General features: G+C 40.0%; 1 protein-coding gene across 1 annotated transcript; it reads left to right on the forward strand.

Annotated features, from left to right (window-relative positions):
* The first annotated feature begins 257 nt into the window (after nucleotides 1–257).
* Nucleotides 258–3,610, forward strand: tmem53 (transmembrane protein 53). The gene is made up of 3 exons (XM_062429039.1): nucleotides 258–494; nucleotides 683–786; nucleotides 2,104–3,610. The coding sequence occupies exons 1-3, from the start codon at nucleotides 440–442 to the stop codon at nucleotides 2,803–2,805; spliced, it is 861 nt and encodes a 286-aa protein (XP_062285023.1). The 5' UTR covers nucleotides 258–439; the 3' UTR covers nucleotides 2,806–3,610.
* The last annotated feature ends 20,749 nt before the right edge of the window (nucleotides 3,611–24,359 follow it).

Genomic DNA, 24,359 nt, shown 5'->3' on the forward strand with positions numbered 1-24,359 from the left:
CCTTAAGGAAAAAAATGTCCCCATTGAAACCCATTATAACTACATTTTTTGACATATGAAAACAGTCTTCTCGCGTCAAACTTTGCACAGTAAAGCTCGAACATACAACTAAAGTAAGAAGAAAAAAAAAATTGTAAATGGAAGGGGACTTTAACTATTTGAAAGGAACAATAGCTTCTACTAAACAGAGGGGGGCGCTAATGCTACCTGAGCTGGATGCTTCCCGCCTTTAAACCAGCAGAAGAAGAGCAGCCGCTCCTGTAGAACAGAAGGACCGAGCAGTGTCAGTCTCCAGACCTGTCTGTCGTCTCCTGTCTGTCTCTAGCTGGCATTTCTTCTTCGAACGCTCTCTAGCTTCTCTTTCATCCTTTCCACAGCAGCCCAATGAACCAAACATTAACGCTAGAGAACGACACCTGATATATTCTCTCTCACAGCAATGGCAGACGATGAAATAGATTACAACATCGTGTTTCCAGATGCAGGGACGTCTGGTGAGCATCATTTCATTGTACTGTACATGGCTCAGTTAGCCTAGCCTACATGCTAACGTTATCTCATAATGCAAGCGTGCAAATGATGTTCGGTTTAGCTTAGTGTAGCTTAGCTTAGCTGAATGTGACAGCTGTGTTAACCTGCTGCTGTTGTTGTTGTTTTTTTTAATCGTGTGTGTTGTTTTCAGAGAGGCACTGGCAGGGGACAAAGGAGCCAGTTGTGATTCTGTTGGGATGGGCTGGCTGCAAAGACAAACACCTCTCCAAGTACAGCTCCATCTACAATGAACAGGTTCAAACTTAATGACAAATATCACAAGCTGATCTGTGTTGTCGCTTTAAAGGTAGAGTCAGTCATTCTGGAGAAAGAGTGGAAACTGATTTTAAACTAATTTCAGAGAATATCTCTTCATGCTGTGCTAGTGCTCCCTTCTGTGTGTGCACTGGAAACAATAGTGTTTATACATAGCACTGACTCTCTAGAAGGGAAACAAACAAAAATGAATCGTACCAAGCCACATAATATTATTCTTTTAGGCATGTGCACAGGACAGGAGGAAGACATGAGAGCAGCTGTCTGTTTGAGGATATGACGGTGTCTCATCTCCAGTACCTGTTGAATGGTAGGAGAAAGAGGCCGTAGCCAATCACAAAGAAGACACTTTGTCATACAATAGATACGTTTTCTTTTTATTAAATGTATCATTCCACACTGAAGCCAAGATAGTCTCACACACATTCCAAGTCTGTTTCTATCGCATTTAAGTGAAGCATAATCTGAGCAGCAACTATTTAAATCACACAAACATGTTTGCAGCTTATTGTGTATATTCATTCATTAATATATATCTTGTTGATTTATTCTCATGGAGCCGACATGCAACCTATTTTGGTTAAGTACATTTCTGCCTTCAGTCAGTCTGGTGAAGGTAGTTTGTCCAGCACCTGTCCTCTCAGCTCTACAGCAGCTGCATCTGACAGACTACTCCTTTTTTGGACAGAGACCCTGATCCTAGGTTGTGGGGAGACCACAGAGAGGCAGTGTGAGTGGACTTTTCGTTCAAGATAATGCGTGAGAACAACAGAAGTGACAGTACAGCTGACGTATCGCTCTGGATTCTGCCATATATCTATATTTGGTCGTTGCCTTGGCAATGTACATCCATGAATTCGGGCAGAGCTTCTAAAGGAGCATGAAGGAAGGGTTGTATTTGTTTGGGTTTTCAGTTCAAATATTAAGTATTTCTCCAGAACAAACAACTCTACCTTAAAAGGCCTCATGAAATGACACTCTTTGATTTTATGTATTTCCTGTTTAAACAGGATGTTGGGGCAGGGAGTGTAAACCAATAAAATATTTTATTTTAAGGAATGAGTGGATAAGGAAAGATGTTGTAAGATTTCTGAAGATTTAATTGGTTGAAATTTCAATGTACTGCAGTGCAGGATGATGTCACCATTTATTATATTCTGTTTTAGAGGAAGCAGAAGTCATTTGATGTCATTTCATGGAGACTTTAACAGCAGTGTAGCGCCATAGAGGCTGTACAAACTACTCAGCTATTAACTTTTCATTCTTGCTTTCTTTTTATGTTTTCTTCTCTTACAGGGATGTGTCACCATCCGCTACACGGCTCCTTTGAAGACTGTCTTCATCTCCGAGTCGTTTGGCTACAAGGAGCTGAGCAGCACTGCCCTCAAGTTGCTAGAGATCCTCTACGACTATGAGGTGGAAAACAGTCCTATTTTCTTCCATGTATTCAGTAACGGTGGCTTCATGCTCTACCGGTACATTGCAGAGCTCTTGCACAATGACAAACAGTTCAGTTCCCTGTGTGTGATCGGGGCCCTTGTGGACAGCGCTCCCGGTAGTGGGAATGTCCGCGGGGCCCTGCGCGCACTGACAGCCACCCTGGGGCCAAAAATCAGTCCACTTTTAAGGTACGTCATCCTAGCGCTTTTTGCGGTGACTGTTTTCTTGCTGCGAATCGTGCTGTATCCGTTGACCAAGTACATCCACAAGAACCACTACGATGCCGTGCAGGAGAGTCCGCCAACCTGGCCTCATTTCTACCTTTACTCCAGAGCCGACCAGGTGATCAGGCACCGGGACATCGAGCTCTTCGTTGAGGCCCTGAAGCTAAAAGACGTCCCAGTGGACAGTTACGATTTTGTCTCCACCGGCCATGTCAGCCATTTCCGTGATTTCCCTGAGCAGTACACTCTCAAGTGCCGCGATTTCCTGGTGGCTTGCATGAAGGAATCAGAAGGGACAGAGATCAAGAAGAGACACCGGGTGCAGAATCAATGAAACTTTTAAAGAGTGGCGGTGAAATTCCGATGTAGTTTAAACACTATCCTCGGAGGTCTTTAAAATGGGGCTGGAAGTTTCGGCAAGATTTTACGAGATCAAGATCTTGACCATGTTTTTCCATCTCTGCACATATTGGTTCCAGAGATGTGGTCTAGGAGCACTGCTCCGGAAAACCAGCCACGTAACACTGTAACCCCCAAGTGTGACGGTTGAAGGCCCATGTCTGTCTACTTTTTTGCAACAATCATGTACCACCTGTAAAAAAAAAATAACAACACACACAGCAGCTATACACTGGAACATTTGGACTTCAATCTTTTAGGGTAATGTCAATGGTATTTAATATTGCTGTTAAATGTGATACATTGTAGATTAGTAGTAGTGATTCTAAAACTGATGAGGCTGGATATTAAAAAATAAAAATAAAAATAAAAACTGGCATCTAATATTTATGAACATTTAAAATGTATTTATAGTTTTAATCTCACAAATTTGTCTTTAAAATGTGACCACATGGGTGCTTATAATCAAGGCAACTGTCATGTCCTATTATGAAGAACTTAAAATGAATAATCACATAAATAATAATCTGCCTTTGAACGTAAAACTGATCTAAAATTGTTGCCTTAAACAGGAAATGCCTTTTTGATTTGTTATTTTGGTCCATAAATGGTCAAATATCCAGCTCTTATATGTCAGAGATTGATTTAGTTAAAGGAAAAAAAGGTGATTGACGATGAATGTTAATGTCCAGCACAACTATTGTGTTATCTCTCAACTAATGTGCCTTCAATAAATCGGAATGCTCATAGAATGTGTCAGCCTAATTATTTTTTCAATGGTATTTGCTGTTGTTTTGACACACAAGCGATTTCATACTAATCTGGATGTCTAATCTAACATAATAGAATAGAAACACTTTTATAGGAAAAGGAGCTATTTGCTGTGACAAAAAATGAATGGAGCGTTGCTGCAGATTTAAGCAAGAAAGTGATCAAACATCCATGAAGAATTAGTCATTTAATGTTCAGAATAAGTGTAGTTGTCTGGTGAACCTAAAACCCTTTTTTCCCTTCTTACTGACACCAAGAAATAATTGGCCATGACCGCCGAAAACCAAGACATTCCTGACATGAGTGTGTTTGACCTTTGTCCGTCTGTTGTGTTGTGAACTCTCACTCGATGGCACAATCTAATGTGGCCGGCCTTCACATTAGTGACAGGGCTGCTTAGTAAAATATGTGATCTGGTACTGTTCAGTAGAGCTTACAGTTTGATAAATATGATACAGTTGGATTCAGATGTTTGTAATAGGTTTGAGACCTGTATGATAGATTGATGTCAGGTGATCTACACTTGACTGACTGAAGGGTTTTAAGTATTTTGATAAAACAGTTTCTCAGCAAAGTGAAATGAAGTGCCAGTTGTTTCCAAAGAAAGGACAATTAACATGTTACATTGTCCCTCATATGGTGCCACAGTGCCCCCTATTGGACCACCATTAGATTGTTGTGCAGCCACTCATTTACTATCATTCAGTGTTTGATGCAGCAACTTTTTTTTAGTTTCTCTGGGTAAATACATACATGTATATACACACTACCGGTCAAAAGTTTTAGAACACCCCAATTTTTCCAGTTTTTTTATTGACATTTTTTTTTCAAGCTTACCATCTTGGTCTTTTTCCTAAGGTAGTTCTGGCATTATGTTATTATAACACTTATGTTTTGGGTCATTATCTTGCTGTAGGATGAACCCCTGACCAACTACGTGCATACCAGAGGGTACTGCATGGCGCTGCAGAATGCTGTGGTAGCTGACCCTGGATCCAGAAAAACAGCCCCAGACCATCATGCTTCCTCCATGTTTGACAGTTAATGTCACACACTGAGGAACCATCCTTTCGCTACTCGATGGGGTTCAGAATATTTTAAATTTTGATTCATCAGTCCATAACACCTTCTACCAGTCTTCAGTAGTCCATTGGTGGTGTTTCATGGCCCAGGCAAGCCTCTTAGCAATGGCTTTCTTGCTGCAACTCGACCTGTCAAACCTGCAACTGGAAGTCTTCTCTTCACAGTTGAAACTGAGACTTGCTTACTACGACCACTATGAAGCTGTGCTTGAAGCTGTTGTCCTGTGAGCCGCCTATCACGCAAGCTGCTGACTCTCAGAAACTTGTCTTCTGACTCTGTTGTGGCTTTGGGTCTGCCAGACCTCTTCCTTTCAGAGTTTCCCTCAGTTTCTGAGTGCTTGTTGAAGGAAACTGTACTCACTGACACCTTGACTTTCTTCGCAATTTCTCTGTAGGAAACCTCTACATTTTTAAGTCTTTTTGTATCATTTTCAGTTTTGGGTAACCTTACCTTTTTTTTAACCTCTGGCAGTTCACCACTTACCTTTGTACTATTTCAAGCTATTCATTGGACTTGAACTGCTTGAATTTCAATAAAAAACTGGAAAAATTGGGGTGTTCTAAAACTTTTGACCGGTACTGTGTATATATATGCACCTTCTAAAAACGAGACAGCATGATTAATCAGAGAATTATGTTTTTGTAGTTATTTTTATTTTCAATTTGTAGAATACATCTAATGACTGCATGAATATAACAGTTTTTTTCAAGTCTAAGTATTCTATATCAATCATTTATATTAGAAACACAGCTTATTTTAATTTTAAGTATGTTTAATGTTCGTGGTAAACATACCCATAATTACACATTAAAAAATGCACTACACATGTATACTCATGCACAAATATACAAATGCATACATATATATGTGTATGTGTGTGTGTGTGTGTGTGTGTGTGTGTGTGTGTGTGTGTATATATACACATACCATACCTACCGAATATGAATTTAAATATCCAAGTACTTGCCATGGTATCCAGCTTTACTGCTTTGCTGTATGTTATGAGCCCTGAGCTCTGATTACATCACATGGTTGTTAACTGCAGACTCTGGAAAGGTGTGCAGTCTAAAAACATATGTTGATGTTTTAATATTAAAATGGTAAAGTCTGTGAATCTTCTGCTTTCTACAGTGCTGCACTGTGGATCAAAACAAAGACCTAAAGCATTTTTATTATTTTCATTTGAGAAACTTTATGGCAGCCATTCCTTTTATTGGTCACGCGGGCCAATTTCAATTCACCTTCAGTTGATTCTTTCACCTTGTTTCTTTGCTGAGGACCAGAGGGCTTCAGTTCATGCAAGCAATAAACATCACTAGAGGGCTCACTAAAGGGAAGACATCAGGACAAGGTGCCTCTGTGATCTCATACCCAGAGGCAGAAAAAGAATCCAGACATTTCCCCTCCACTCTCATCCTCTCAGCCGTCAGGGACTGTTTGAAGAGCGTGGCTCTGAATTGGTCCAGCAGGGATGGTTGTTGAAAGTCTCCGACATGTCAGATTTGACATTTGGAAGAGCGAGTGGTTGGCATTTGTCTCTGCAGCAGGCCTGGTCCTGGCACTTCATGTATCATGTAGAGCTGCTTGGAGGAAAGGGAGAAAGAGGAAAGTTTACATATCGGCACAGACAGATGAACATCGCTTACTGGAGTGCACATGAGACGGGCTGCTCTGATCCACCTGCTGGTGGTCTCCTTTACTGCTTCAGTAACCTGAGAGGTTTGCAATGGTGACACTGGTACTCTGAGTCAATGTGAGTCAACTTGCTACGCATATCTTCAGTTCTTTTGTCATGGAAACAACAAATTAAGAAATGAAGTTCTGAGATTGAGTTGGCTGAATCACATGATTTTGATCCATTCTTTAAGTAAAAATACTTTGATAAAAATATTCTTTTATAAGTAAAAGTTGCATGAATCATGTTGCAAAGGTAAAAAAAATAGACATACAGCAAACTTCTTAACATTCAGAATTGCCCCTTTATTATATACATATGTTGGATTATTATGTAAACAGGATTTTAAAGGTTCAGGTAGACAACATTTTCAAATTCAATTTTGGTTTATTAGCTGCAACTACACTACTATTGTAATGAAAGAAAAACAAATAATTGGAAACAAATAAATATATAAGTGTAAGTGATCTGTAAGTGTATGTAATCTAAAATATTAAATATATGTTACAAGCTGATCATGTGTTTCATATTTAAATAAATCAGTATCTACAAAGTCAATGTAGTGGTATGAGTATTAATATTTGTAAGTAGCTGGGAAATATCGTGTATGTTGGACAGTATTTCCCTTGGAAATTTAATGGAGTCATTATCAAGTAGTATCAAATGGAAAATAGTCAAGAAAAGTACACACTTGAGTAAATGTTATTACATTGCACTCCTGCATTAGGAGGTTACTGTATCATTGTCTTTCTACTGGCAGACATTTTGACTTGAAAGTAATCACATTAACAATGGCTCAGCTCCATTTAGGTAGGTGTACCAGTAAGTTAGACTGAGTGACATTACACAACAGCAGCACCCTGGAACTAGCACACCTGAATTAATGAATGACTGTCAAACAAAACAAAAACCTTCCTGTTTTCACACTTTGTTAGCATGAAATCCATGTTACAGATTTAGTATTGAAGACTGGACAGTGGATCATTTGGCAAGGAGTTTAAAATGATTCTTACTCTACATGTAAATAATATATTCATTATAAAATACCATAATATTGCATGTGCATTACTTAAAAGAAATATCACACCATTCGTAAGGCAAATACAAATATTGTATTTGAATGACATTCAAATCTTACAGTAACAATAATATTCCTGAAGAGGGCAGCATTGACTCACAGTTCCCATCAAGCAACATCTCACTGGCCTCAACTGAGCGTCAAGCCGACTCTGTTATCAGGCAGTGGATATTTTATTCAGCGCTCTTAAGGGACAAAGACTGTGCAACACTACCTTCGGAAGCTATTTCTGTGCATGTTTTCACAGTTTTTTATTGGGTAAAAGTGGAAAATGAATGAAATGAGTGGTGTTATAGAAGTGAAGAGTATATAAATGCTTCGGTATTGTACATTTTTAAAGGGTCACAAATTCAGGTTTGTTTGTTTTATTACTACAAAATTCTACTTTAGGAACCTTTCAGTTAAGGCTGTCAGATAAAGGCGAGAAAAGAGAGGATCAGGGAGCTGATGGATGGGAAGAAAACGTCATAACTCCCCCCTGTTCAGAAACGCAGTGAAAGACGAAATTACCCCATGGAAGTTAATGAAGTCTCACAAGTTGATGAGGGGAAAATTGCGGCGAAGAGGGGTCAGCGCTTTCTCTTTAGCCTTTCCCTCTTCCGCGGAAAATGGCTCCGGTCAAGATCCATACTTTTAGAGGACGCTGAGCACTCCAACGCAGAGATGGAGTGAGAGAGATGGAGGGGGGAGAGCACCAAGATTAATGGTATTAAGTGGTAGCACTTGGCAATGCGGTAACATATCGTCCATGTTCTCTATTCCACGCTGATAGTTTCATAGACCTTGGCTTTACACATTGACTTTTAGCTGTGATTTACAGGATTCAAATAATCCAGGTGGCTTTTCATCATTGCAGGACCTGCGAGCATCTTCAGAGATGTAATGCCAGCGCCGGTCGTATCGGAAAATGCAATCAACACTTTAATACAGGCCGACACTTCCCTTCTGCACTTTGGATCGCTGGTTACCATGCAAAGCCTTACATTACAAACGGCAATAGCTGAACTTTCTTTCAGAGATCCGCAAAGATTTCTCCTGTATGCCTTGGTTTAATGTCACTTCAAATCCAAAAGAAATGTTTATATTTATGTACATGTTGACATTTGGGATGCTACCCTGTGAACCCTCTTTCTAGATCATTGGATGGCCGTGCGCAGGATTTTATCTGACAGGCACACACACATAGATACAAACAGTATCAGATAGGATCTAATGGCAAATCTCTGTCCCTTCCTCTCTAGTTATTTTTAGTGATTTTTTTATAAAGTTTGACATTTTGATTTTAAGTCTGACATACTGTGATGCTCTGGCCAATGATAATGATTTTTTTTTTCTGAACTTCCTCTACACACTGGTTTCCAGTAATGTAATAAAAAAAGTATGGTATATGCAGTAATGGTAGTAAGATAGATGGTAAGTCAGTACCGCATCCCTCTTCTTAATCTTTAGTCCTCACATCTCTCCTCACACACACACACACACACACACACACACACACACACGCTCGAGCCCAGGTGTGTCATGCTGTCTTTTCCAGGCGACACACACAGTGTTGAAACCTCGCCTTTCTCTCTCGCTCCACGGGACTGGCCTTGTGATCAAGTTGAGCGGGGAGCCGACGAGAAGTCACTCAAGTCACCCTCTCTTCCCCTAATGAGCAAAGTGTCCCGTGGAAGCCGAGTATAAGACAGCATGGGAGCTCTCCCCTACAAACACACACAAAAAAAGGGATACTGTAAATGCGTCATGAGCGCACACAAGCACACACACACTCACTCCCTTCAGTAGTTTGAAATCCAGAGGATCAGGACCAAAGTCCCATCCGCCTTTGAGTAACTTTAAAAGGTCTCCTGGTGTTTTGGATTGAAGAATGAAGAGGAAAATTGACGTGCGTGTGTGTGTTGTTTGAGAAGGGGAATCGGCTTGTTGGACCAGACAGGGAGCCGTCATCAAAATCTCCCCTGGTCTATCTCAGCCCCTCAGCCCTCTACTTAAGACCAAAAGAGGTAAAAAAAAAAAAGACGACGGAATGTTAGATAAAGAGAGAAAAAACGACAGAGAGACATAGAGAGAGAGAGAGGAAGATGGAGAGTGAGAGGAACAGCAGTATAGAAACCCCTCAGCGTGTGAGCAGCCTCTTTCCCATCGTGCGGTGCAGCAGGCTGCCTCGCTCAGCCTATTCAAAGCGAGTGTGCCTTAGTGGCGGAGTGTGTGTGTATTTCTTCACAGATGTCCTTGAACAGAACCCCCTCGGCTCTGCGGATCCCTGCTGCCACTGGAGAACATTTGACAAGCAGCAGGCTCTTGTTAGAGCGTTGTCAAATTAAAGGTGTGTGAGTATGTGTGTGTGTGTGTTAGTCTGAGAAAGTGTGTGTGTGTTTCACAGTCTCTATTCAGAGCCCTGTCAAATTAAAACTACCAAACAAACTGTGCGTGTCACACAGACAGGCCAAGTCCCATGTATGATGGCAGTGGTAGGCCTAGGGCTGCTTTGTCTGTGTTTGTTTGTGGGTGAATATCTGTGTGTGAGTGTGAGACTTGGATTTTGTGGCATGCTTTTTTTTTTTTTTTTTACATGCATCTTTCACTTGTTTGCAATAAACAAATACACACATTGTGGCGGAGGAATCTAATGAGGTGTGTCCAAAAGTAAAACATATAGCAAGTTTTCTCTCTCTCTCCCTCTCTCTCTCTCTCTCTCTCACAGACACACACACACACACACACACACACACACACAGACACACACATTCAACCTCAGCATACTGATGATTTTACATAATTCTAGTTGTCAAGTCTGAAATCCAGCAATTTGAGAACAGATGCTATCAAAATATGAGTTAATCTCCCGTGCTACATGAACACCTTATGTTCCAGTGATCATTATCTCTTCGTTTTTGTTAATCAACAGAGATAAATTTGATCATGTAATGAGCATGAGACGATAAATAGTTACTAAAAACAAAGGAAGGTATCCTTCTTTCTTGCGGGTAGTGTGGACAGGCACAGATGTAAATACAGGCAACCTTTTATGTCAGTACTCTCCATCATTTACAGGACATTCAACTGTGTGTGTCTGTGTGGGTATGACTTGAGTCACTTTCAGGGACACACACCACACTTACAACCAGCTGATTGGGGATGTCTTGTGCAATTGGAGACAAAAGCTGTATCCCAATTTGGAATCGGATAGGGAATTGGAATATACAAGCTCTGATGGATAACGTTGGAGGTCAAAACACCTTTTTTCTGGTAAGGACTTGATACTGAACAACTGAGGATCCACAGACTAGGTTTTTCCATCCCAAACAGCCTACTTAGGAAGCTGACAGCTGCAAATCAACACATGTCTCATGACTTTGAGAATCCAGCTCATGAAGAACCAAAACGTTATCACAATCAGTGCCTATGCTCCAATTCTGAATGCTGAAGATGGAGTAAGGGAGAACTTCTATGCCCAAATTGAAAACATCCTTTCCTCTGTTCCCAACAATGACAAAATCATTATTTTAGGAGACTTAAATGCCAGAGTTGGAAAAGACCATAGGCTCTGGACTGGAGTGATCATCAAGGAAGGAGCTGGTAAGGTCAATGCTAATGAAATATTCTTCCTCAACAAATGTGCTGAACACAACCTGGTAATTATAAACACCCTATTTCACCAGAAAAAAGGCACACAGTCTCCTGGCAGCATCCATGCTCCAAACACTGGCACCTCATTGGCTACAGCATCATACAATCTTGAGACCAATAAGATGTGCTGAAAAAAAGAGCTGTTACTGGTGCCAGTCAGTGTTGGACAGGGTATCGTCCTATCTTATCCACCATGACAATGAAGATATGACCCAAAAGGGAACATTAAAGTCAGAACACTGTCAAAAAATTAAATGATGACACCCTTCAAGACATCTAACATGTACGGAATTTTCAAGAACAACTGTCCTCAACAAATCCCACCATCTGTAGAACACTGGAATCAACTGAAGAAACATTCCAGTCGGGGAGAAAGGTCAAGAAATCCAACAACTTGCAGATGCTAATGACACCCGAGGCTTTTTCAATGTAACTAAAGCCATCTTTGTTCCATCCACTGATGATTCAACCACTCTGAAGATCAATGCTGACATCAACTCTGGACGGAGGGAGCACTTTGAAGATATTTTCAATCAAACTGTCTCATTTGACTGGAATGTGACCAACAACATCCCAAAACAGCCTCTGCTCCCTAAGCGTAATACCAACAATTGAAGAAGTCAAGGAAGCCTTGAGAAACCTTGAAAAGCAACTTTTTTTTTAGACTCAATGGAATACCAGCCTACATGGTACATGGCAGGCATCACCCATCGCCTTACCAAAAGCCTTTGACTCTATCAAGGAAACTCTTGTGTGATGATCTACCTATGAATACCTATATAATATATAATATAAAATACATTTGAATCCTCAGACTCCTCCACAACTACATGCTTGTCACAGTCATGGCCAGCAACAGCAACTGTGAGCCAAGTAAAACAGGGATGTGTGATTGCCTCATATTGTTCAAACTTGTCTCCAGAAGGGATGGCACATTTTCCAATCATGCCCATCTCAAGTCCAAAACCAAGACATCTACAAGTTGTCTCATCAATTTCCCAAATTACACTGTTGCAGCTCTCTCAGAAAACCATCTACAACCTCCAACCGTGCACACACAAAACATGGTTTAACCATCAACTCCAAGAACATTCAGTTCATCTACCAACCATCACCAGGCTTTTGGATATTTCCGAACAAGAGTCTTTCATGATTGTTACATCTGAACAGACACCAAAACGTTAGCGACAGTGGTGATCCTGACGGTCCTGTAAGCATTGGAAACCTGGACAACATACAGACCACATCTGAGGGGCACTTCCATCAACGCTGTCTCTGAAACATGTTAAATATCAGCTGTGAAGACTGAAGAACCAATGACAGCATTATGAAAAAAAAAACAAGCACTGAAGCCTTCATCAAGACCCAACTAAAATGGGGTGGCCATCTTATCAAAGTCAAACGCTTGCCTAAACAATTCCTCTTCTCCCATCTTAAAGAAGGCAAATGTCAAAGAGGCAGGCACCAGAAGTGATTCAAAGACTTCTAAAAAGCCAACATGAAAGAAATGTAACATTGACATCAAAAACCGGGAAATAATGCCAGGGACAGGAAACTGTGGCAAACCATACGCGAAGGAACATCGACTTTAGAAGCAAACAGATGTCCAGAATTAAAAGAAAGAAGAGGGAAAGGGAAAGAGGCAGGAACAACCCAGAACCCAGCCTGTCATCTGGAACTTCCTGTCCTGTGTGTAAGAACTTTCAAAGCCAAGATTGGACTCATAAGCCACCTGAGAGACCATAAATAGCTCAGCAGAATGAAGACTATCATCCTCAACCTCAAAGGATAGCCACATAGCCACCACTGTATACCTACAGGCACTAAATATTCTCACAAGACAAGAAAATATGAAAAATCACCCAAAGTGGGGACATTTTACAAGTTGTTACATTTTTGAGAATCAGGACTTAGAGTTAAGGTTTTAATTAGGTTAAGGTTTAGGGAGGCAGTGTAGAGCTGTGGTTCCTAAGAAAAGAAAAATCTGACGGGTGAAGAGGTAAGACCAGAAAAATATATACACCGTTTTGTTTTTTAACTGTCCTGTAATCTTTACCTTTTTTCTTATGCATTATTGTTTAAATTGAACATCTTGGGTCTTAAAACAAGCAAGAAAAAAAATCTTTAGTTTGACTGGTTGCAAGAGACATACTGTAGGCAGCACCAAAAATAATTTTAAATGATCAGATAAACATTTCAAAAACATTTAACGTACATATTAACACAGACAGTGTTAGAGAGACTGCACAGGTCACATCTTTAAAAAAGCGATCAGCCTAGCGTAACTTAAATATGGGAATCATGGGAGAACATATAACCTACACTAGCCAAGTAAATGTTCCAGGATGTAATCTCCCAGTAATACAACAACTTGTTATTTTTACATTTCATATTTCAAATTAAACCAATAACGTGTTAATAAATAAAGGACAGTGCCAGCAAGCTGTTTCCTCCCGCTGCAATTAGTTTACAGCTGGAGTAAGGGTTAAAGTTAGCTGTATAATAGTGAGAGTTAAATTTAAGAAAAATAATACCAATTTAAAATTTATTACCAGTAGCCTATACTGTGGGTGTGTGTTTGTTGTGCATGTGCACCACAGTGGCTGTGTTAGTGCTTTAACTTTGCCTCCATTAGCAAAATGTTATGATTTATGCAGTTGCTGGCAGACTAATATCTTTAGAACTTTTTTTTTTGCTTCCTTTATCTTGTAGCCAGGAAGCCGATTCATCTTAAAGAGTGATGAGGGGAGGTTGCTCTCTATGCAAAACGCATTAAAGCTAAATGAGGAGTCTATTACTCAAATCTGGCTGATAATCCGTTAGCTAAAGACCCCTGGCCGCTAACTAAGCAGATTAAGATATGTCACTGCCACCGCGACCAGGATGACAATAGTACACTTCTTATGTACTCAGACACACTCTCTCTCTCTATCTCCCTCACACACACACACACACACACACACACACACGCACACACACACACACACACACACACACACACACACACACACACACACACACACACAAAGAGAGACCTTGCTGAGTATATTGTGTAGTACCCCACTTCTGCCTGCCACACACACATTGTCGCACATGCGCACACACACTTGGTGTTGGTTAGTTAATCCCATACTTTCTCACACACTCAAACACACAAACATACATGTACACATACATCTTCCACACCCCCGCCACTTATCTACATACAGTGTCTCCTTGCCAGCTTAACTTCATAGAATTAATTATCTCCTCTCCGCCCTCTCTGATGTGCTGTTTGTGTGTGCGTGTGTGTAAGAGAGGAATGCACAGGGGACTCATGAAGATGCCGTGTTTGTATGAACATGGACAATTCATCATTGCTTGATTAACATACAAGATTTTATCTTCCTTTCTCCCTCTCTCTACCTCTCTGTGCTTTGGTCCTGTGGTGATAATTACAAATAATTTATTCCTACCGGTTAATTAACCAATATTCTTTGCACAGAGTACTGAAAATAGTGGAAACATTTTGTGTAGCTGGGAGTAATTTCAGTTGATCACACTGTCATTATCTAAAACATTTGCTCACACAAAAGATATAAGGTTTTATGTTAGTAAACGGTGGATAGTCAAATTATTTCCAGACAAAAGTATCAAAGGAAACATTGTCTATTCATAAGTTTAAAATGGTAAATGTTTAGATCTGTTATGTGTCAAGAAATATTAAACTATTGGAAACTTATGGGCATGCAAATCACATCCACATATTCTTATGTCATATTCATATTTTGTAGTGTTAGTGTAGTGTAGTTTTCCATTGCCCTGTGCTACTGTATACAATATATGTGACAATCAGTCATGTGATATGTTAAGTAATATTAATATTGGCATATTGCACCTACTAAGATTCTGACTCAACACAAATGTTAACAATTAAAATACTGTTTACACCAGCCCGGGGGTTTAATAGTGAACTAATCCTGAAAAGGAAGAAGAAAAAAAAAAACAGAGAAAACCTCGAGGTCAAAAAACATCAGGCACACTAGCTGCCCTTTTACAATATTTTAAAAACCATCCATGTACGCATGCACAGGCAGCCACCAATATTGGCACACCAAATAAGTAATTCAGGGCAGAATGCAGGCAATGTTGTTCCCATTTTGAATCAGTTAAGATGTGGTGTGGAGCCCAGCTGCACACAGTAGATGGCCCAGGGCAGACATCAGTGTCCACATCACTCCAGACCTTGGAGCTGGTTGACCTGTGCCGGGCCTGTCTTGTTTCCAATGACCGTTTGTTACTAATTAATGGACTGGAGCCCATTCTCTAGCGCTGAGTGCAACACAAACCACATGCATTAAACATGACCATGCCTCTCTCTGCTGCTAGAGCCAGGAAGACAGAAAGATGGAGAGAGAGAGAGAGAGAGGGAGAGAGAGGAGAGGGAGAGGGAGAGAGGTGACACCAGAGAACATATACTCATGAAATTTCAGATGATTAAAAAAAACAAAAAATCACAAATAGGTACAAAGTTATTAACAATTCAGAATCTTCTATTCTGTGATATAGAGCTGCTAAGTGGTAAAAGTCCCATTTATTCTCTTCATAGACAATGCTTGGCGACTGAGAGTTGGATAATTAAAAGTGGTGGCTGCAGTATAAGTATTGATATGTAATAGGTACAAGTATGTGTTTCTATAAAACTTTGAAATGGGTATTTACAGTACAGTGGGGAACATTACTTCAGAAACCAGCAGCTCTTTCCACTTTGCAACTCTATGTAAGGACACATTCCATTGAGGTTTTTAGAAGATGATTGTTGTTTTCAGGAAGCTCAGAGGGAAATTTCTTCATGTAATGATTGTGAGTTTAACCAAAGGAAACTGAAAAGGATGACACATAGGCCCCAATTTAAAAAAAAAAAAAAGCAACCTGTTTTTATGCGGTTGGTTATTTTCCCGATGCTTATCAACAACTGTACACCATTCTCTGTCTTGACATTTCACTGTTACATTTACAACCGCTCTATTCAGAGTAGCTGGTATGGAAACAGTTAGGGTGCCTTTGAAAGGCCTCTCAAATAGATTGGACTTGCCCTTTAAGACTGAAAGCGTCCTTGGTGGCCATCACCAGGCACTTACACACACACGCACAAACTGAAACACACACTGTAACACACGTTAATGCATAAATTGCCATTATCTGAGCTGCCGCCGGTGGCAGAAGCGCCCCCACCAAGATCACCTCAGCTGACAAAAGTTAATTTGCACTAATGATGTTTTACTCCTCTCATTACCTTAAATCATCTCCTTCCCTTCCCCTCCCTCCCTTCACCGCAGAGAGAGAGAGAGAAGGAGAGAGAGAGAGATGCAAATAGAAAGGTGCAGAAAGAGACGTGTAGAAAGAGAACCACAGAGAAAGAGAGAGGGAGAGAGAGAGCCAAAGTAGAATAAGTGAGACAGTGAAATACACATAGGCCGAGGGAGCAGTCAGCAGTTTGTAATTGTTATTGTTCTGGATTGAGTTGATGTTCATTCGAGCTACCCTAAACAGCTCTCTCTTCTCCCGCTGTTAAATATTTTACACCATCGTATAATTATCAAAGCTACTCAAGTTAATTTTTGATGGAAGGCATGTGCACTCTCAAGTGTTTTTACTGTACAACCCGCCGCAGCGTTGTATTTATGTTGTAGGCTTAAGTGGTGGACTTTGTAATGATAACAAAGTCTGAGCTTAACAAGTGGAGAGTGTTTAATGTGTGAATGAGTTTTTTTTATAATGGAAGTTTGAGTATTATAGCTTTATGAGTGGAATAATCTAATGAGTATTTTGTTGTGCTTTCCAAACTTCTTCCACCTCACCAGCTGCTGTTCCTGCTCTAGCCTGTTGATGTGTATTGGGTTTTTGTTTAACTGTGAATTTTACAGTAATGCTGTAATTGTATCTGTGCAATCTACAGTATGTAAAGGCGTTTAAAGACCCTACACTCATGCCACTTAAGATTTGTGTTTTTACTTATCTGGTGTGATTAGACCTCTTCTTAGGACTGTGCTCACACACTCAATGACTGAAAGCTCCTACACTCTGTTTAGTTTAGTAAACTGCTGAAATTTTAAAGGTGACATCAATTTATTTGAATAAACTTTGGTAAATTCAAACTTTTGAGTCAAACCTTGGTGAACTTTGACACACCATCAACCAGTAGTACATGTTCTGGACAGTGCTGATCTTGCAGGAACGGAGAGCCACAGAGTCTAAAATGGACAAAGCCATTTACACACTTTTTTTGGTTGGCAACCAGTTATGGAACAAGAGTTGATGATACAAATCAATTTCTTTGATAAACTGTGTGAACTTATTGTCTTGTTACTGAGAGATAGCAAGCTTGCTAACGTACAGAGCTTATCTTCTCTTTGATGACTATTTATTGAATTAAATCATTTTCAATCCTGACAACAAAATGCCAGGAAGGAGTAGACCGCCCAGTCCAGACAAAACAGAAAAACACTTGGAGAGCTATAACTACAGTTGAGTAGTGCTCACTTGTTCCTGGGTTGGATACCAGATCCCCAGCCACAGTGTTACACCAATTAACTGTGCATGTAGTCCCTTTGTCACCAAGCCTCTAGTACCACTTCATTTGCAAGGGCACACAGATGAACTTCATTTAGGTTGTAGCGTATGATGACCTCACATAATTCCCAGCATAGCTCCACCCAACATAAACCTGAGGGGTCTAATTATATGATAACTAGAAACATTTGGGTACTTTAGATGTGTGCAGGGCCTTGAAAAACCTTCCTTCTATGAAATAATCCTTATTTATTATTCCTGTGATTAAGACCAAATGAAGAACATAATCCACCCAGTGTGAAATTTATCTCCCTCATTGTCAATAATGGGATTTTTTATTTCTATTTTTTTATTTTGCTAGACCAGAGTTTCATTTAAATGTCACTGAATTGGAGATGTTGGGGGTACGGAAATAATCCCATGGAACCTTTTCACAACACATTTTCGATTTTTGAACACAGGTGTAACTAATAACCTTAATGATATCTGCATTCCATTCAGATGTCCTAGGTGTTGTTGTTGTTGATGCTATCGGCATTTTGACGCACTACCACGGCTCACTGAGACACCTCATTGGAATGGCGCTATCGTTAATGTTATTAGTTACACCTGTGTTCAACTGTCCGCAATGAAGAAGGTCTACTGGTTCAGTCAAATCTCTATCACTGTACAAAAATGAGAAAAAGAAGTTTACTAAAATATGCGGCAAATTATTCATTTATGATTAATATGCTTCATCTATTAGTGTAGATTGTCATACCCCACAATACCAGATAACAATACTTATAACAGATATAGAGAGGCTACACATGTATGAAAGAACACTGAGTGTAATTGTGGAGAAAACAAAACAGACTCAGTTTTTAGCTAGCAAATTAGCTAACTGGCAAACAGCGAAAAAAGAAGTAAAGAACAAGTGAAAGGATGAAATCACTCACATCCTTTTAGTTTATTAATAATGTTGGAAGATAAACAGACTTTTTCTAGATCGTCACTCTCACAGTCTAACATACATGTAGAGATAATCCAACCTTGATTGGACCTTGGTGGCTAACTAGCTTACAAAGAAAGCTAAGCTCACTGAATGCAAATTGTATTAATCTAGTCAGATTTATTGCCAATATCTAAGTGTTTATTAAGGTGGCTCACATTTGGTTTAGTGTATGGCCTATGTTCAACACCAATTTAAATAGCATGTTTCTTGACCTTATATTAGCATATGTGCACAAGACACATCAAGGGCATAAACAAATGAAAATGGAGGCTATTTAAACTTATGTATCATGTTGCTTGACCACCATTACAATGATGGCAGATAAAGTGTTGGAGGGAAGTAGTTGCAGTAATTCTGGATGTCTGGTAATTCTGGCAATGCCACAAATCAGATGTGCTCTTTAGTATAGTTGTTAGAATTGAAAATTTCACATTTGTTGCGAAAGTGTCACAATGTCCGTAAAAACTCACATGATGTCACATAGCCTATGGACAGATTTTACCTGCTTTCTGAACATAGACATTGTGTGACTAGTTCAGCATTTTGCCAGTTTGAAGCACCTTCATAAAATGAGCTACATTACGTGCTCTGCTTTTCACATAAAAGTTGCAAAAAGAGCCTCAAAGTTCACAAAGTCCAATGCAATTTACTATAACTATTTCCATCTGACAAAGTGCTCCTCGATAACGTCACAAATTAAAATCTTGGCTCTCTGTTCTCAAGCTCAGATGGAAAGTTAGTTGATATTGATTAAAGTGTCCTGGATCATAGGAATCACATATGTACACTCTGGATTTCACCTTTACTGTAAAGCATCACTCCCCTGAGTTTGCAGACAATATTCTCCAGACAAAGTTATGTGCCACCGACCCTTCCCTCACATCAACTCTGAAACCTCACAGTCATTAGCAGCCAATTGATGAGGGAAATGGTATTAGTCTGAAAACATTTGCGGCTCATCCAGAGAAGAGGCCATTTTTACAATTGGTTTAGGGGGTTATGAATGTGCGCATGTTCAGTTTGAAATAGGCAATGTTCATTTTTTATCTGTAATTGTTTCTGGAGGAGGCTTTTAGTGAGAGATGAGTTAAGATTGTATTAGAATCCACGGCTCTCCCCCTTTCTCTCTCTCTCTCTCTCTCTCTCTCTCTCTCTCTCCCTTTGTTTTCTATTCATGCTGACGTTGAAAGTGGATAAGCTTTGGAGATTACCCTTCATTTGCGGTTTCTCTCATAAACCAGAGAACCAAAGTAATGCCCAATAACGTATTGTGGCTGGTATTTTTCACTGACATGTACCTTATATAAAAAGATACATTTAAAGTATTGCCATAGTGCACAAATTCAGTGTTCAAATAGAAAAAAAATTACAGCCACAATTAAATAAGTGATTGAACATGTTGGTAAAGATTGTCCAGTTAACAGCTGTCGTCTTTGGTAACGCTCATCGACATCTGCCATCTTTGATGCTACTCACGGGGTGTAAAAGGCCTCCAAAAGGGTCTCCTCTTTGTTGTCTACACATATCAGTTTCATCTCGATCATCATTCGGTTAGTAGCCATGAGCACGACGGATGTCAACATAGATCCTGCAGCTTTTCCGTCCGTTAGTGACACAGACAAGCATTCAGTACCATGCGTGTTATGTCCAGTGTGATGTGGGGAGCATGTCATGTTAGTGATAATCAGTAGGTATGAAGGGGTGAGGGATCAGGAACTGGCTTGCATGATGGATCAAAGGGTTATGTGACAACCAGGCGAGGACTCCCTGGTTGACAGAAACATTGCTCAAATGGACAGCATAGCTTATCAAAGATGATGTGTGTTTCTGTGTGTGTGTATGAGTGAAGGAGATCAGCCCCCCAAAATAGACAGTGTCCAGTATCCAGGATGATGTGCTTTCTTCGTCTGAGGACATCCTGTCTGTCTGTGTCTTTGTCTTCATCCCTTCTGTGATCTGTCCCTGTTGCTCATATGCAGTATAAGTCACAGAGTATATGTATTATTTGGCTAAAAGTTGTGACAATAAACAAACTGTACTTTTTATATCGGACAATCGATATTATTGGCTGATATTGGCCTATCACAGATATATTGGTATCGGTCTTTATGCCATCTGATATGTGATGTGATTTAAAAAAAAAAAAAAAAAAAAGATATATAGGCTGCATTTTATGTATATTTAATCCTTTGTCCTAATTTAAGTTTAATATTAAATTCCCAGGGAAGTTTACTGTTTCAGTGCACTGATGTCATTTTATAAAACTATTCTTAAACTGTAAAATATCATGCCTCCATTCCATATTATTGTCGCAATTGTTTGGTAACCATAATTGTTTATGTATACATAAGCTCATCGGCCCATATATATCGATATTGGAATTTTTTGTACTCCCTAATATCGGTATCGGCCAAAAAATGTCACTATTTGTTCTGTTTCTGGCCCTAGTAATGAGACATTAAGGACACGTTTTGACTAGACATGATGTCTTATTAGAAGGTGAAAAAATAATTTCTGTTTATTTACAACCTACATTTATAACTGCAGGCTATTATACTGTGAGTAAGGAGTTTTTCACAACCACAATTCATCAAGTCTTTTGCTGTCTGATTGATTAAGAAACTGAAAAGACGAACCAGCTCGAATTAAGTTCATATTTTACAACCTTGCAAACCAAAGTTACATCTGACATATGTTTAATTATTGATGTCTTTTTTTATTCACAAGCATCACCTTTATATGCAAATTAGAGGGGAGACCATTGTTGTTGTAACCCCAGCTGCTGCAACCCTCATGTAACTTTTCATTAAATTTCACACTGATAGAATTTGCAAGTAATCATGTTTGGGACTAAATGAAGAAGGTTGTGCCCACTGCACTGCAAAGCAATAATGACGTTTTTGGGTGAAAACTTCATAATTCATTACACACTTTCTTCAACCTCTCGTGTAAATACATGTCCCAATGTCCTGTCAGGTTTTACTTTAATCAAATCTTTATTTGTAAAAAAAAAAAAAGTGACAGCATGATTGATCTGTTATATTCTACACAGAGGCAAGTGAGGGAATGACAGGACACGCAACACAAAGCAAGAGTTGAAAGAAAGGTTGCGAGTGAGCAGTATTTGTGTAACATCATGCAACACTCCAATTCGAAATCATCAATTTCTTTTTCTTTGTGCGTCTGAGGGAGAACCGCCGCCTTGTAGCCCATCGCAATGTATCACCACGTCCAGAGCCCCGCGGCCTCTGGGAGGGTATAGAATCACACGGACCAAACATAATAAAGGTAATTTACTGCCAAGGCAAATTCCATAGCTCTGGGCCTCCACCCCATGTTAAACAGCCTGCTGACCTTTAGCGTCTGATTTCATAAAGAGGGACACAATCCGATTAGGCCTGGACAGGAAAGGTCAAATGCACTGGCAGTTGTGGCGGGAACGTCGCCGCTAGCTGGCTGGAGATGTACAGAATGACCGCGGTGGTGTAGACTGCAACCCTGTGCATGCCTGAGTGTGTGAGAGTGTGCATGTGGGAGAGGAGAAGGTGTGTGTAGGTGCGTGTGTGTATGTGTGCTGAGACGGCAGTTAGCCTCTGTGGCCTCTGGAGCCGTTAGCAGAAAGGGCAGCATATCTGACATGGGCGGTGTGCTCCCTTTTTATGTCCCAGTGACCACACACACTCACACACACAAACATACTCACACCCGCTGGCATGGCACCAGCTTTACCTGATAGTATCTTTAACTCCACTGAGCCTTGAAGTGCATCACTGTTTTGAGGTGTGTGTGTGTGTGTGTGTGTGTGTGTGTTGATTTTCTGTCCTTTTTTTGTTGGTTAGTGGGTGATGTGAATGTCACAGCACATTGTGAAGGTGCAGTCTTCACTGATTGCTTGAGTCTTTGTTTGACAAGCTTTGTTGTGTGTCTCTGAAGGTAATCTGGCCTTTGTTGCTGTCCATTAAAACAAAAACCGTCCCTTTTGATTTGTGTTGTCTTCATTTTAAATCAAGCTTAAAGTGGCTTTCATTGACTTATAACACTGGTTTATTAATTTGAGTGCTAATTTGCAGCGTTGGCCTCAAGTTCTATCAGTTATGAAAACACTGTACTCACCAAGGTAATCAATGAGATCTGGACACAGACAATCAAGTCAGATGGGGCAAGAAATCCGATGTCAAGCAATCATACAGGTTGTAACCAATCCAACAATTTAGCCTGATAATCTTAACCAATTTATTCAGAGGTAAAACTGAAAGTGAGCACCCTGGAAATGTCTGTAATAATATAGTAACATCTACTACGCGCACATCTACTACAAGTACAATTGTCAAAAGATCTGATCACTCAGACCACATTTGGAGGTGGTCTGGGTCATATATGGCCACATTGTTTTAGCAGTGTCAAATACAGTGTCGGAGGTGGAGACCCGTTCACACTCTAAAAGTTGCTTGGTGGCATATAAAGTCAAAAAAGCCACTTCTTGAAAACATACAGCACACATTCAATGGCACAATATACCCATGGAACACGCTCACTAGAGACCTGACACTTAACTTCTGGTTTAGCCCGCCAGCTAACTTGAATAGAGATAAAACAATTCAATTGTGCAGCTCTTCCAGACTTGAAATGTGATCAGACTGAATGGATCAAATTCTGATAGTCATGAAAGTCATTTCGTGTTGGTTGTGACACCCAAAGAAATGTATCTGCTGATTTACAGACTTCTTGTTCACAATGTAAGTTTATGGGGAAAAGTCTTTTTAGGCCCAATACCACGGTTTGGTCTGTTTGTCAAATTGGCTTCAAAGCCTGTTGTTGTTTCTGGTGGTTTGGTCCTTGGTGACACTGAAGGACTGCCTACTCAACTGATGTCCTCTACATGAGCAGAAGAAAAGTACTCATTAGCACACCAATGTTGATAAATTAATTTTATTGTAGTGTAGTTGTTGCTGTCTGTCTCTCCTCTGCTCTGCTCAGTGTGTGTGTGGTATTCCCATCATCGAAATACAGATCAGAGGAGAGAAACCTAGCGTGACATAAATTACAAAACACAGTAGAGGCTATGTTTATGTTATTTACCTAATTTATGTACACTCATTTAATTTCACATCAGTGTGAGCCTCTACCTAGTTTGCTGTCATTAATTGTCACGTTAGGTTTGTCTCTTCTGCTCTGTGTTTCACAGAGGGTGGGCTCAACCCCTCTGGCTCAGGACATTCTAATGCCAGGTGTTCAGGACATACTTAGAGTTGTCCACTTGTGATTGTATGTAGCGGACAGACTAGTCCGGGACGTTTTAGTGTAGTATAGGGGCTGGAGGTGGGAGGAAGCTAATTTCAGCTCCAACGTTTAATGTGACATATTGTTTCTTCCTTTGATATGCTAAACCTAGCCAATGGTAAGCCTAGATTCAAGCCAGAAACTACATCAGAGTTGGAACTGTAGGCTTATTGCTCGCTAGATCACAATTTCTCCTTATGTATATATAAGAGATGTGATGTGTGGGTTTAGTGGCTTTGCATTTGTTGTAAGACACCTTTGATGGAGCTGGGCTGAATAATGACAAGTCATGTGACAGGGAATGTAACTATAATTAGCAATTAGTCAAGTAATTACCTTTTCAATGAGTAATACTGATTGGTAGCTAATTGATCACATCTTTCAAGTAACACTGGTTATTGCAGATTGGCTCGATGGCCAAGA

This window comes from Scomber scombrus, chromosome 11 (assembly GCF_963691925.1).
Source record: "Scomber scombrus chromosome 11, fScoSco1.1, whole genome shotgun sequence".
Classification (NCBI taxonomy): domain Eukaryota; kingdom Metazoa; phylum Chordata; class Actinopteri; order Scombriformes; family Scombridae; genus Scomber; species Scomber scombrus.

Excerpts from the sequence above, each read along its gene's own strand:
- tmem53 (XM_062429039.1), top strand. The coding sequence starts at position 440 with ATGGCAGACGATGAAATAGATTACAACATCGTGTTTCCAGATGCAGGG. Across the intron at positions 495-682 it reads TCCAGATGCAGGGACGTCTG|AGAGGCACTGGCAGGGGACA; the intron begins GTGAGCATCATT and ends TGTTGTTTTCAG. Across the intron at positions 787-2,103 it reads GCTCCATCTACAATGAACAG|GGATGTGTCACCATCCGCTA; the intron begins GTTCAAACTTAA and ends CTTCTCTTACAG.